At 43.1% G+C, this 14,365-nt stretch overlaps 1 protein-coding gene across 1 annotated transcript in view; it reads left to right on the top strand.

Moving 5' to 3' along the window:
- VPS13C (vacuolar protein sorting 13 homolog C) overlaps positions 1 to 14,365 on the top strand; it is a 992,635-nt gene that overhangs the window by 860,108 nt on the left and 118,162 nt on the right. The window contains exon 69 of the mRNA XM_030188422.1: positions 4,393 to 4,462. Coding sequence (XP_030044282.1) covers positions 4,393 to 4,462 — 70 coding nt within the window. The remainder of the gene's footprint in view (positions 1 to 4,392; positions 4,463 to 14,365) is intronic.

Below are 14,365 nucleotides of genomic sequence, written 5' to 3' on the forward strand. Positions count from 1 at the left end.
GGAGGGCAGGGGGAGAGAAGAGATCGCTGGACATGGAGGGGAGGGCAGAGGGAGAGAAGAGATCGCTGGACATGGAGGGGAGGGCAGGGGGAGAGAAGAGATCACTGGAGGGGAGGGCAGGAGAGGGAGGAGAATTGCTGGACATGGATGGATGAATGAGGGCAGGGGAGAGAGGAAATTTGCTGGATATGGGTGGATGGTGGAGAGGGCAGGGGAGAATGGAGAGTTGCTGGACATGGATGGAGGGAGGGAGAGCAGGGGAAGAGGAGAATTGCTGGACATGGATGGATGGAGGGGGCAGGGGAGAGAGGAATTTTCTGGATATGGATGGATGAAGGAGAGGGCAGGGGAGAATGGAGAGTTGCTGGACATGGAGGGAAGGGCAGGGGAGAGAGGAGAATTGCTGGACATGGATGGATGAATGGGGGCAAGGGAGAGGAAATTTGCTGGATATGGTTGGATGGAGGAGAGGGCAGGGGAGAATGGAGAGTTGATGGACATGGATGGAGGGGAAGGGAGAGAAGAGGAAAGAGGAGAATTGCTGGACATGGATGGATGAATGGGGGCAGGGGTGAGAGGAAATTTGCTGGATATGGGTGGATGGAGGAGGGGGCAGGTAAGAATGGAGAGTTGTTGGACATGGATGGAGGGAAGTCAGGAAGGAGATGCAAATGGGTGGAGGGGAGGGAAGAGAGGAAAAAAGGTGGACATGGATGGAGTGGAGGGGCAGGGAAGAGAGGAGAAATGTACAAAAATGGAGGGAAGGAAAGTCGAAGGAGATGCACACGGATGGAGTGGAAGGGAGAGAGGAGAAATGCTGGACATGGATGGAGGGGAGGGAAGACAGAGGACGTGGATGCACATGGATGGAGGGGAGTGAGGGGAAATGCTGGATATGGATGGAGGGAAAATTGCTGAATTTAAGGGCTGGATCTGAACACTTTGAGAGCAGATGCTGAAACTGGAGGAAGGATAGGGACAGGGCTACTAATTTGGGATTTAGTTCACACCTTTTTTTTGTTAATAATCATGCATACAAGTCCACATCACGGGGGAAACCGGCTGACTATAATCACATAAAAGGAAAGAAATATAACCTCCCTTCACCAATGGATATCAGACACTTCTCAATTTTGTATAACCCAATTTATACCTGCATTAATGAGAATAGAAAACACCCAAAAATCAAACTAAAGATTTTTCCTTCTCTAACAAAAAAAAGTTTCCAGGAGCATAGGAGCCAACATTTCAAAATTATTGGGGGTTCTAAACCCAATTAAAATAATCCCTCCCTGGACACATACAAGGAACTTTTTTAATATTGGGGGTGCTCAAACACCCACAGCACCCACAGAGTTGCTCCAATGTCCAGGAGTATAGGATCAAGGAAGACAAAAGCATTATTATCATTTGATACCAGATATTTACAGGGAAATTTCAAGAAAATGGACGTTCCTAAAGCAAGAACCCTAGATGTTTCTGTCATAATTGGGTAGGTCTGGCAATATCAGGAAAATTCATAATAGGCTGCCCAAAGAAGGGAACACTAAAGATACCAACAGTGTTGCCCTCTTAATGATAGGCTCTTGAGAAGATTCAAGAAATGTTGTCCAGACTATCTGGAAAATGAATAGTATCCATAGCACCTTTCTTACTAAGAACGTTAGAGCTCTAGGTAAATAGTGAAGATGGCTAACTGAAGCAATTCCAGCAGTCAGTTGCAAAGGTTCACACCTTTTTTTCAATTGTAGCTGAAGGTGAATTACATTCAGGTACAGTGTTTTTTTTTCCCCTGTCCTTGAAGGGCTTACAATTTAAGGGCCCTGTTTACTAAGCAGTGCTAAGGGCATTTTAGCGTTTTTAGTGCATGCTTATCGCTAAGTCACCCATAGGAACATATAGACGACTCTAGTGTTTAGCGTGGCTTAGTAAACAGGGCTCTAGGTCTGTACCATAGGAAATGGAAGGTTAAATGGCTTATCGTAGATCACAAGGAACTGCTGTGGGATTTGAACCTGGCTTTCCTGGTTCTCAGCCCATTGCTCTAATTGTTAGCTACTCCTCTACTAGTTCCTTCCAGTGGAGGAGTAGCCAAGTGGTTAGTGCAATGGACTTTGATCCTGGGGAACTGGACATGATTCCCACTGCAGCTCCTTGTGACTGGACAAGTCACTTAACTCTCCATTATCCCAGGTACAAATAAGTATCTGTATATACAATGTAAACCACTTTGAATGTTGACAAGTGCAAAGTGATGCATGTGGGTAAGAGGAACCCGAATTATAGCTACGTCTTGCAAGGTTCCGCGTTAGGAGTTACGGATCAAGAAAGGGATCTGGGTGTCGTCGTCGATGATACGCTGAAACCTTCTGCTCAGTGTGCTGCTGCGGCTAGGAAAGCGAATAGAATGTTGGGTGTTATTAAGAAGGGTATGGAGTCCAGGTGTGCGGATGTTATAATGCCGTTGTATCGCTCCATGGTGCGACCGCACCTGGAGTATTGTGTTCAGTACTGGTCTCCGTATCTCAAAAAAGATATAGTAGAATTGGAAAAGGTACAGCGAAGGGCGACGAAAATGATAGTGGGGATGGGACGACTTTCCTATGAAGAGAGGCTGAGAAGGCTACGGCTTTTCAGCTTGGAGAAGAGACGGCTGAGGGGAGATATGATAGAAGTGTATAAAATAATGAGTGGAATGGATCGGGTGGATGTGAAGCGACTGTTCACGCTATCCAAAAATACTAGGACTAGAGGGCATGAGTTGAAGCTACAGTGTGGTAAATTTAAAACGAATCGGAGAAAATTTTTCTTCACCCAACGTGTAATTAGACTCTGGAATTCATTGCCGGAGAACGTGGTACGGGCGGTTAGCTTGACGGAGTTTAAAAAGGGGTTAGATAGATTCCTAAAGGACAAGTCCATAGACCGCTATTAAATGGACTGGAAAAATTCCTCATTTTTAGGTATAACTTGTCTGGAATGTTTTTACGTTTGGGGAGCGTGCCAGGTGCCCTTGACCTGGATTGGCCACTGTCGGTGACAGGATGCTGGGCTAGATGGACCTTTGGTCTTTCCCAGTATGGCACTACTTATGTACTTATGTACTTATGTACTCCACCTTTCTGTGGTTTTTGCAAGTCCCATTTCCCTTTCAGTGATATTACTTGCCAAACACACAACCTTTTCCTCTCTTATCTCCTGAAGTGGCAGTATCTCTTCATATCCCTGTGGTACTCTCTTCCCCAGTAAAATGTTTTCTTTGTTCCTCAAAACTCTGTTTTATTCTTCTTTCTCCAGGCATAATTAGAAACCTAGAAGTATAAACACAGAATATGATGGTGGAGTGAGGACTATAAGGGCTGTCTATTCCACCAATTTACTTCTTGATGCATACTATAAACCCCAGTTGATCTGACATTCCCATCTATTCTATTGAATTCTGACTTCTCTACTGTCTTATGCACTTATCTCCTTGTCTTCACTCACTCCATGTACAAATTCTTCCTTACTACCACCACCTCCTCCACAGATCTACAGATTTACTGTTCATTTACTTGGTACTCATTTGCCTTAGGGAAAAGCTGTAAATGACAAGTAAGGGTTATAATTATTCAGTACTCCAGAATAAAGTATCAAGACCCTAATGTGGGAAATGAATGATTCAATGTAATCTTACCATTGGAGTGTCTCTTGCATCTAGGTTAGTGGCTCACTTTGTGCTGAGGCCAATAAGGACTTCAAATATGGCTATTTGCATTAAGTTTATTGATCTCAGTACAGTTTAAGGGGCCATGGTAGAAGCATTAACATTTCAGTCCATGTCAGATTCCTATAGATTGGTAATTTCTACTGCACACCTTGCCATTGATTTCTGGCAAGGACAAAAGAGGGAAGGAGGATGATATGACCCCCCCCCCCCCCCACCACCACCACCACCACCACCACCACCAAATAGAGTAGGGCTTTCCAAAATTGTCAAGATGATTTCTCAGCCATTTAAACTTTCAGGATATTTGCAACAAATATGCATAAGATAAATTTTGTATCACTTGCAGACCCAATGTATTCAAATGTATCCCAAGCATATTCATTGTGAATGTCCTGGAAACCCAGCTTATGTGGAGATTTCAGGACAGGTATGGAATGCTTGAGTAAACATCAGAAGAGTATGAAGCAAGGTATACTTTATTATCCATCACCCATCTAGTAATGAGTTTATATTTTCCTACTAGTATAGTATTTATCTTCCCACATAATCAGATTTACTTGTATATAGCTATTGTTTTTTCACGTTTTTCACACTTATGTATACATTTCTCTGAGCTCTGAAATCGAATGATCTTTTTGAACTACAATTACAAAATAATTTATTTAATCTGTAATTTGTTACAGAACCAAGACCATTCATTGATGTGAGCATCATAACAAGATTTAATGAGTACAGTAAAGTAACACAATTTAAGTAAGTAATACACATGGAATATATTTGTTGAAAAATGTTGTTAAAATGCAGGTTTGATATTTGCATGTTAATTTTTCTAATTGTCTTGAAGTAATTTGGATTTCCCTTTTGATGTTCACAAATGCTGTTTGATTGTTGAGTATGGTGAGACTTCCTCCTATTGCCCATTCTTTAATTTAATCCATAGCACATTAGATCTGATACATTTTATTTATTTAGACATTTATACCCCACATTAACCCAAACATATTCGAGTTCAGGGCAGCTTACAGTAAATAAAAAGGCAAGGTTTATAATACCATAAACAAAATATCAAGTAAGAGCAGAGTATCACAAATAAGATACAAATAAGAACTAAATAATAAACCATTGATGGCCAGTTACAATCTAACACACTCCAGCAATGGGTAGAAACGTCTCAAAGAGGAAAGTTTTCAGTCTTCTGCGAAATACCAAGTAATCAGGCTGACCATTGATTGCTGTTGGCAGTGAGTTTGACCGCTTAGCACCTTGGTATCTAAAGTCTGTAGAGTGAACCGACTTATAACTCACTCTTGCAATCTGGAAGATGAAGTCTAAGGTAATCCCTAGAACAGGAGGTTATATTGCATAGGGGAACAGTCATTAAGGGCTGCATGTAATCTGGTGTCATGCCATATAATATTAGAAGACAAAAAACACATAATTTAAAAATCCTGGCTTTAATGGGCAGCCAGTGCAGCTTGCATAATAATGGAGTGGCTCTATCAAAACACGATACCTTCTGAACAAGCCTAGCTGCTGTATTTTGGACCATTTGCAGCTGTTCTAGGATACCCGCCATACATCCAGCATAGATGAAATCACAGTACTCGAACTGAGTTAAAATCAAGGCTTGAACTAGCAATCTAAAGATGTCGAGTGAGAAATATGATCTGATTGTCCTCACTTCCCAAAGAGACCTGAAGGATTTTTTCATTACTGAGGAAACCTGAGGCTCGAATGTGAGGTGACCTGTCAATACACCTAGTACCCTGAGCATAGTGTCTAGGGAGTAGGAAATGTCAGTGGTAAAATTATTATATACAGTACAGTCGAAGGGGTTGGTTACCACAATAAATTTAGTCTTATCTCTATGTAACTTAAATTTAATTTTGGAAGCCCAGGATGCCAACAAATCAAGACCAAGCCTAATTTTAGGGACAATTGCTGTAAGACCAGTCTTGAAAGGGAAATAGATTGTGACATCGCCCACATAAATGAAAGTGCGGAACCCTGCTGCCTCCAGTCTTTCACCTAACGGAGCTATCAGAACATTGAACAGGATTGGAGATCATTGTGAGCTCTGTGGCACCTCGCAGTCAGGAGACCAGGATGGTAAGAGAGAACCCGACAACTTCACCTGATATGATCTAGATTTTAGGAATCTGTGGAACCATTGGTAAACCTTCCCACTCAGTCCGAATTGGTCCAACAGGCCTAAAAGCAACTCATGATCAATAAGGTCAAAGGCACTTTACCTATCGAATTGCATCACTAAAAACGTAAAGCCCAGACTGATTGCTTTTCTAAAATCAGATACTGAGGTGGTCAAGACTGTCTTGGTACTATAACAAGGCCTAAAGCCTGACTGGGATTTATGCAAGAGGGAGAAAGAGGAAAGGTGATTTCATAAGCTGAATACCAACTATTCACTATAGTGCTTTAGTCAACAATGGGATAGAAGCGACAGGCCTGTAATTAGTAACATCTCCCAATGAAGCTGAAGTGCTCTTAGGGATTGGGGTAAATATTATGGAACCTTTCCGCTGAGAAAAAGCACCCTGAGTCAGCATAAATGAGATACGAGATTGAAGAAGGTCAATGAATCCTGTCTGTGCAGTTTTTAATAATTTGGACAAGCATCCAGAAGGCAACGTGAGGAAGAATGCTTTTTGAGAGAGGATTTGACAGTCTCAGGAGTGAGTAGTGGAAAGGAGGACCACAGTTGGTCAGCTACAATACCAGCATACAGACTAGTTTGCTTGATGTGAGATTGAGCGCTAGTGGCCTTAAGTTGCAGTACAGCCCCCTCCCCCTAATTTTAGTTAATTTTTGTTCGAAGTATGTGGTTAATTAGGGTGAGGCCTACTGTCAAGGAATGGGAGAGGACATTTGACTTTTTTTTTGTTTTTTTTTTAAACATCACCCTTTCTATTTGATCAAATCATGGCTTGGGCACTAACAGGAAGGGAGACATCTGTTAACAAGCTGCAGAGTACTGCCACAATTTTAATGCAGCAGTAATTTGCATGCTGATTGATTACTGCATCCCATGTTTTCAGCAGCTGTAATACTCTGCTCTCTGCATCGGCCCCAAAATGCTTTCAACAGTCTCTGCAGTTCAAAAGAAATGCACAGCATGGGCAGCATCTTTTCCTCTTAATTAATCCACCCAAGAGAGCTCCATTTGAGTTTAAGCAGCTCTACCTACAACAATAGCTAGAACTTTACAACTAACTACCCCACACAGCTTGTAAAGATTAAACAAACTTCAAATTGTTCCAAAGACATTATACTGGAGTGTCCATACATTTACCTATAGTTAAATCACCATGCTAATTATCTATATTAATCATTCTCACCTCCGATTCTGAAGCTCACAGTGTGGCAGGGAAACACTGAAGCCCTGTACTGTTGTTGCCTGTCAGCACCACTCACTCTCACTGTCACTCATACACCCGCCCTCAGCCACGTCCCCAGCCACGCCCCTTCCGGACATAATTCTCTACCTGAACGTTCCATTGAGGCCACAAGCTCCTGCCACTTCCGTGAAGGGTTCGTAACTTCATGGTGGTGAAGCCTCTGTCTGTCTGTCTCACGCCCTCGCGTACAACGTCGTTACGTCGGGGGCGGAGCCATTGCGCCAAAAGCGTGACGTCGCGACCAGAGCCAGAGGAACAACAGAAAGGCAGGCGGAGCCATTTCGCTGAACGCGTGACGTCGCGGACGCAACCCCCTGCCTCACAATGACCTCCCAGTGCGCCGGCGATACACAAATGGTGCCCACCACGACCTTCAAAAACGCGACGAAACGAAACCTGCTCATCCTGTTTCCCCAGGTATGTTAGGTGTGTCTCCGGGACACGAGGGGGGAGCAGCGGTATTCACGACCTGCATCGGGGTGGAAAGGGGGTGCAGTCAGTGCGGACACTCAAAACCTTTCCCTCAAATCCCCTTGCTAGCGCCCGTTTCATTTCGCCCAGAAACGGGCCTCTTTTACTAGTAATCCATCAATTCAAACTCTTTCCTTATTTCAGGTTGCTAGCTGCTGCCTCCTCAGCCAGGCTCTGGGTGTTTTCCTCTGGGGCTTTGAGCTGTAATTTCTTCTCCTCCTACTTCTTCTATGAGGCCATGATGATAATTCTTGGTGAGAGAAGCAGCAAACAGTGACGGTGACCTTCGCTGTGTTTGCTGCTTCTGTTCCTTGCAAAGGACTCTATTTTTCTGTTTTTGTTGATAATTCTTCGTGAGCCAGAGAAAACATGCCTCCTCAGTGGCGTTATTAGTAGGTAGCCCCCTCTTTCCTGCCCAGCGCGCTGCTCTCCATCCTCCTGTATGCATTGCTGCCTGACGGTCTCGGCGAGATTCAAAATGGCCGCCGAGAATTGAAGTCTCGGCGGCCATTTTGAATCTCGCCGAGACCGTCAGGCTGCATACAGGAGGATGGAGAGCAGCGCGCTGGGCAGGAAAGAGGAGGGTCTTTCCTGCCCCGACGTCACTAGACCACCAGGGAAGATCGCGTGAGTAGGAAGAAGTCTACCTTCGGACTATAAGACGCACCCCCCATTTTCCTTCCAAATTTGGGGGGAAAAAGTGCGTCTTATAGTCCGAAAAATACGGTAGGTTTTTTTTCTCATTTAAAAAGTACATTTAAAACAAATAAGAGAATTTGTTTTCATTTGGTGCATAATTAAGCACTGGAATTCATTGCTGGCCAATGTGTTAAAAGGAGCATATGTTTCTCGTTTTTTGAAAGGGGTAGGTCTTCTGTGGCCTCCCTCAAGAATTATTTTTCCGGCTTGGGACCTTAATCTGGTCTTGTCAGTCCTTACTAGGCCTCCATTTGAACCTTTAGCTGCTTGTTCTCTTAAAGATTTAACGCTCAAGATGGTGTTTTTGGTGGCCATTGCCTGGGCCAGACATTTGTCGAAGTTACAGGCTCTTTCCTGTAGGTCACCATTTTTGGAATTTTCTAAGGAGCATGTGGTGTTGGATCCGGTTCCTTCTTTCCTTCCTAAGGTGGTCTCCCGTTTTCATGTCTCTCAGTCTGTGGTTTGCCAGTTTTAGGTTCTTCCTCAGGTTTGGAAAAACTGCGCAGGCTGCAGTCTCTTGATGTCAGGAGGGTCCTTAGGAAGCTTTCAGGCATTCAGACGTCTGTTTCTCCTTATTGGGGGATCCCATAAGGGTCTGGCGGCTTCTAAACCAACTCTATCTAGATGGTTGAAGGAAACAATAGAATCCACTTACCTTTTTTCAGGCAAACAAGTTCTGCAAGGGTTCAAGGCTCATTCTACTAGGGGGCAAGAGGCTTCTTGGGCAGAACGTTTTTTGGTTCCTCCTTTGGACATTTGTAAAGCGGCAACGTGATAGTCTTTGCATTCCTTCTTGAAGCACTACAGATTGGATGTTCAGTGCCGTCAGGAAGCGGTTTTGCGGGGCAAGGGTTCTCACGGCAGGATTGCTGGGGTCCCCCCCCCCCCCCCCCACACACACACACCTTAGGTTTCTGCTTTACTTCCCACCAGTCAGTTCCTGGACCGGTCCGGAGGGACGCTAAGGAAGGAGAAATTAGATCTTACCTGCTAATTTGCTTTCCTTTAGTCCTTCCGGACTGGTCCAGATCCCACCCAGGTCTATGTAGAAAGTATTAAAGAGTGTGTTCTGGTTGGTTGAGTACAGTTTGGTTTTATGTTCGGAGCTGTTTTGTGGTTTGCGATTCTGTAAAACTTGAACAAGAAATAAACTAATACTTGGCGCGATAGTATTTGAGGATCTGAAGGCGACAAAACAGTGTGACAAGGCGGTGGCTGTAGCTAGAAGGTTGCTAGGCCGTATATAGAGAGGTTTAACCAGCAGAAGAAAGGAGGTGTTGAGGCCCCGCCTGCAGTATTGTGTTCAGTTTTGGAGGCCGTATCTTGCTAAGGATGTAAAAAGAATTGAAGTGGTGCAAAGAAAAGCTACAAAAATGGTATGGGATTTGCGTTACAAGACGTATGAGGAGAGACTTGCTGACCTGAACATGTATACCCTGGAGGAAAGGAGAAACAGGGGTGATATGATATAGATGTTCAAATATTTGAAAGGTATCAAACCGCAAACAAACCTTTTCCGTAGATGGGAAGGTGGTAGAACTAGAAGGCATGAAATGAGATTGAAGGGGGGCAGACTCAAGAAAAATGTCAGAAAGTATTTTTTCAAGGAGAGAGTGGTGGATACTTGGAATGCCCTCCCACGGGAGGTGGTGGAGATGAAAACGGTAACGGAATTCAAGAATGCGTGGGATAAACATAAAGAAATCCTGTTCAGAAGGAATGGATCCTCAGAAGCTTAGCGGAGATTGGGTGGCAGCACCGGTGGTGGGAGGTGGGGCTAGTGGTTGGGAGGAGGGGCTAGTGCTGGGCAGACTTCTACGGTCAGTGCCCTGAAAATAGCAGATACAGATCTGCCATATGCATTGCGGAAGATGTTCGAGTTTTTTTGCATATCCTCTCCTGAAGAAGTAACAAAACAGTGAGAATTCTACGACTGTCGAGAGAGATGAGAGAGAGTGATGAGAAAGATTGAGTGAGACTATTTATGTGCAAGATCACTTTACCATAGAACTTTTGGAGGCACCTCTCGGATGTTGATTTTTTCCCGGGTTTGAAGCTAAGTACTCTTTTTTTTTTATTATTACATTTGTACCCCGCGCTTTCCCACTCATAGCAGGTTCAATGCGGCTTACATATTATATACAGGTACTTATTTGTACCTGGGGCAATGGAGGGTTAAGTGACTTGCCCAGAGTCACAAGGAGCTGCCTGTAGTGGGAATCAAACCCATTGGTTCTTTATATTGAACCTATTGGTTCTTTATATTTAGTCTTCTCTCTCTGAAAAAATTTTTTGTGCTATACTCTTCCGACATATTATATTGATTAGGCGTATTGAATATTATCTGTGCCTATACTCGATTATCGTTTTTTACACCACTCTCTGTTTTTTACTACAGATTGTTTTGGTTATTTCACTCTGTAGGTTTTTCGGAGGTGGTGGTTGGTCCATGATAGAAGCCTTACTAGGTGTGTCCACGGAGTTGGTACCCATGGCTATTGAGGCCCTTTATTAAAATCATTTACGATATATCTCTTGATATAGTAACATAGTAGATGACGGCAGAAAAAGACCTGCATGGTCCATCCAGTCTGCCCAAGACAAACTCATATGTGTATACCTTACCTTGAATTTGTACCTGTCCTTTTCAGGGCACAGACCATATAAGTCTGCCCAGCAGTATTTTCCGCCTCCCAACCACCAGTCCCGCCTCCCATCACCAGCTCTGGTACAGACCGTATAAGTCTGCCCTCCCCTATCCTCGCCTCCCAACCACCACCCCCTCTTCCCCCCACCTGCTCCGCCACCCAATTTCAGCTAAGCTTCTGAGGATCCATTCCTTCTGCAGAAGCTTAGCTGAAATTGGGTGGCGGAGCAGGTGGGGGGAAGAGGGGGTGGTGGTTGGGAGGCGAGGATAGGGGAGGGCAGACTTATACGGTCTGCACCAGAGCCGGTGATGGGTGGCGGGACTGGTGGTTGGGAGGCGGGAAATACTGCTGGGCAGACTTATATGGTCTGTGTCCTGAAAAGGACAGGTACAAATTCAAGGTAAGGTATACACATATGAGTTTGTCTTGGGCAGACTGGATGGACCATGCAGGTCTTTTTCTGCCGTCATCTACTATGTTACTATGTTACTATATCAAGAGATATCTCTTGATAATAGCACAGATGATTTCTATAGCTAATTAGAGCAAGTCTTTCTAGTTTCTTATATATTTTTTGCTCTAAGCAGATTTGTTAATTTTTTGAAATTAGATACAAATCAGTCGGGTATACACATAAAGTAGCACATATGAGTTTATCATGTTGGGCAGACTAGATGGACCGTACAGGTCTTTCTCTGCCGTCATCTACTATGTTACTATGTGTAAGTGTAGCTCAGCTGTATTTGGACCTCTTCTCGCTATATATTTATGCCCTTGGGGCTATGATCTCCTCCCATAGTTTTCAGTATTATATTTATGCTGATGACTCCCAGATCTACATCTTCACACCAGAAATTCAGCAGGAATCCAGGCCCAAGTCTCAGCCTGCTTGTCTGATATTGCTGCCTGGATGTCTCACTGCCATCTGAAGCTGAACACTATTTCTGTGGATAACATTTGCATCCTCCCTGTTTCCTCAGCTCATAACCTTGGGTTCATTTGCGGCGACTCTTTTTTTTTTTTTTTTTTCTTTGCATGTATCCAACAGACTTCTAAAACCTGCTGTTTCTTTTCCTTTAACATCACCAAAATTTGTCCTTTCCTTTCCTGGTGGTTTGTGTGTTGGATCTGTGAGTGCTTTCTGGGAACTGTGGGACCACTGACAGTGTGGCCTCCAGTAACCTAGAAATCGCTGGGGATAATTTGAGAGCGGGAGACTTGCCCAGAAGCTGTTGTGACCCAGTTGGTGGAAGGAGGGTGCTAGTGTAGAGCACAAGTGGCAGGTGCAGGCAGACCTGAGTTGTGCTTGGTATAGACCCTCTAAGTGGCCGTGGAGTAACCTCAGGCGGGTGGCTAGGCATTTTGTGACAGGTTCCCAATCTGTTTCCATATACAGTTCAAACTCTTCTTACTGACTTACAAGCACATTCATTCTGCAGTTCCTTGGTATCTCTCCTGTCTTATTTCTCCCTACACTTCTCCCCAGGAATTCCATTCATCTGGTAAGCCACTCTTATCTGTTGCTTCATCCTTCAGTACTGAATCCAGACTTCATTCTTTTTATCTTGCTGCACCATATGCCTGGAATAGACTTTGAGTCAGTACATCTTTGTCCATCTCTGGCCCTATTCAAATTTAGGCTGAAAGCCCACCTTTTTGAATCTGCTTTTAACTCTTAACCCCCTATTCACCTCTTCAGTACCCATGTTTGTTTTAATCATTTCTACAACAAACAGGTCCATAATCTCCTATGTGTCCTGTTTGTCTGTTGAATAGCTCTATCAAGCAGGAGTTTTCATTTACGTGTTTTGTATACAGGACCGCGTATGTCTAGTAATGCTATAAAAATTATTAGCAGTAGTGTTTTAAAAATTGGTAAAAGGTCTGGGTTAGAAATCTATTGAGCAAGAAAATTATATTTTGGCATGTATGCAAAAACAGTAGTTCAATCAAGGAAACACATGGTCCATGAGCTGTAGCTGAGAGCAACAGAAGAGGATAGCATCAGTGTCTAACTTTACATCATGAACAGTAGCATATGAGATGGCAGGAACAGGAGAAAACTTTTGATTCTAGTCACTGGTTTCATTTTGTGCATGTGGAAAAGAGGAACCCAAACTATAGCTGCATGATGCAAGGTTCCACATTTGGATTCACCGCTCTGGAAAAGGGTCTAAGTGTCATCATGGAGGGTTACTTTGAAACCCCCTGCTCAGTGTGCAGCGGTGGTTAAGAAAGTAAGTAGAATGTTAAGAATTATTATGAAAGGAATGAAAAACAAAAATGAGAATGATATAATGCCTTTATATCACTCCATGGTGCGATGCATCTCAAATACTTTGTGAAATTCTGGTCACTGTATCTCAGTAGCAAAATTTGAAAAGGTACAGAGAAGGGCAATGAAATTGATAAAGGAGATGGGATGACTTCCCTATGAGGAAGGATAAAGCGGCTAGGGCTCTTCAGCTTGGAGAAGAGATGGCTGAGGGGAGATATGAAAGAGGACTATAAAATACTGAATGGAGTGGAATGGGTAGATGTGAATCACTTGTTGATTCTTTCCAGCAATACTAGAACTAGAGGTCATGCAAGAAAGCTACTAAGTAGTAAATTTAAACAAACTGGAGAAAATATTTTTTTTCACTCAATGTGTAATTAAACTATGGAATTCACTGCTAAAGAATATGGTGAAAGCAATTAGCTTAGCAGGGTTTAAAAAAAGATTTGGATCATTCCCTAAAAGAAAAGTCCATTAGCCATTATTAAGATGTACTTGGGAAAATCCACTGCTTATTTCTAGAATGAGCATCATAACATCTATTTTACTGTTTTGGGATCTTGCCAAGTACCTGTGACCTGGATTGGCCATTGTTGGAAACAGAATACTGGGCTTGATAAACCTTCGGTCTGTCACAGTATGGCAACACTTTTGTTAAGATGGCTGGTACTTATAGTCTGTGATGCTACTGGGATTTTACCAAGCCTGCTTAGTATGGATTCTTTTTTCCCAATTCAATTTATTAGATTTTATAAATGACCCTTCTGAAGGTAGAGCTAGCAGCATAAAATAAAATGTCATGTGTATTGCATGAAAACATAAATGAGCAATGCACACTTAACGGATAGAAGAAGATAATAAACTAAACCATACAGTGACAAAAAAACAATAAAATAAACTCAAATGACCATTGGTAAAAATCATAACTCCAAGTATTTTTACAATAAAACCAGAAAACCAAAGAAAAGCAATATTTAGCAATATAAGTGTAGTCATAAAACCACCACCTGATAATATCTTTCAAGAGTTAAAAGCCATCTTAACAAGATTTTGGCTCATACTTAAAGTTTAAATAGTCTTAGTTAGCTTTAACCTGTTCAGTTTGACCAGCGAATGATGGGGAATTCTTTACGCGGCCCTCAAA

Source organism: Microcaecilia unicolor, chromosome 1, assembly GCF_901765095.1.
Source record: "Microcaecilia unicolor chromosome 1, aMicUni1.1, whole genome shotgun sequence".
Taxonomy (NCBI): domain Eukaryota; kingdom Metazoa; phylum Chordata; class Amphibia; order Gymnophiona; family Siphonopidae; genus Microcaecilia; species Microcaecilia unicolor.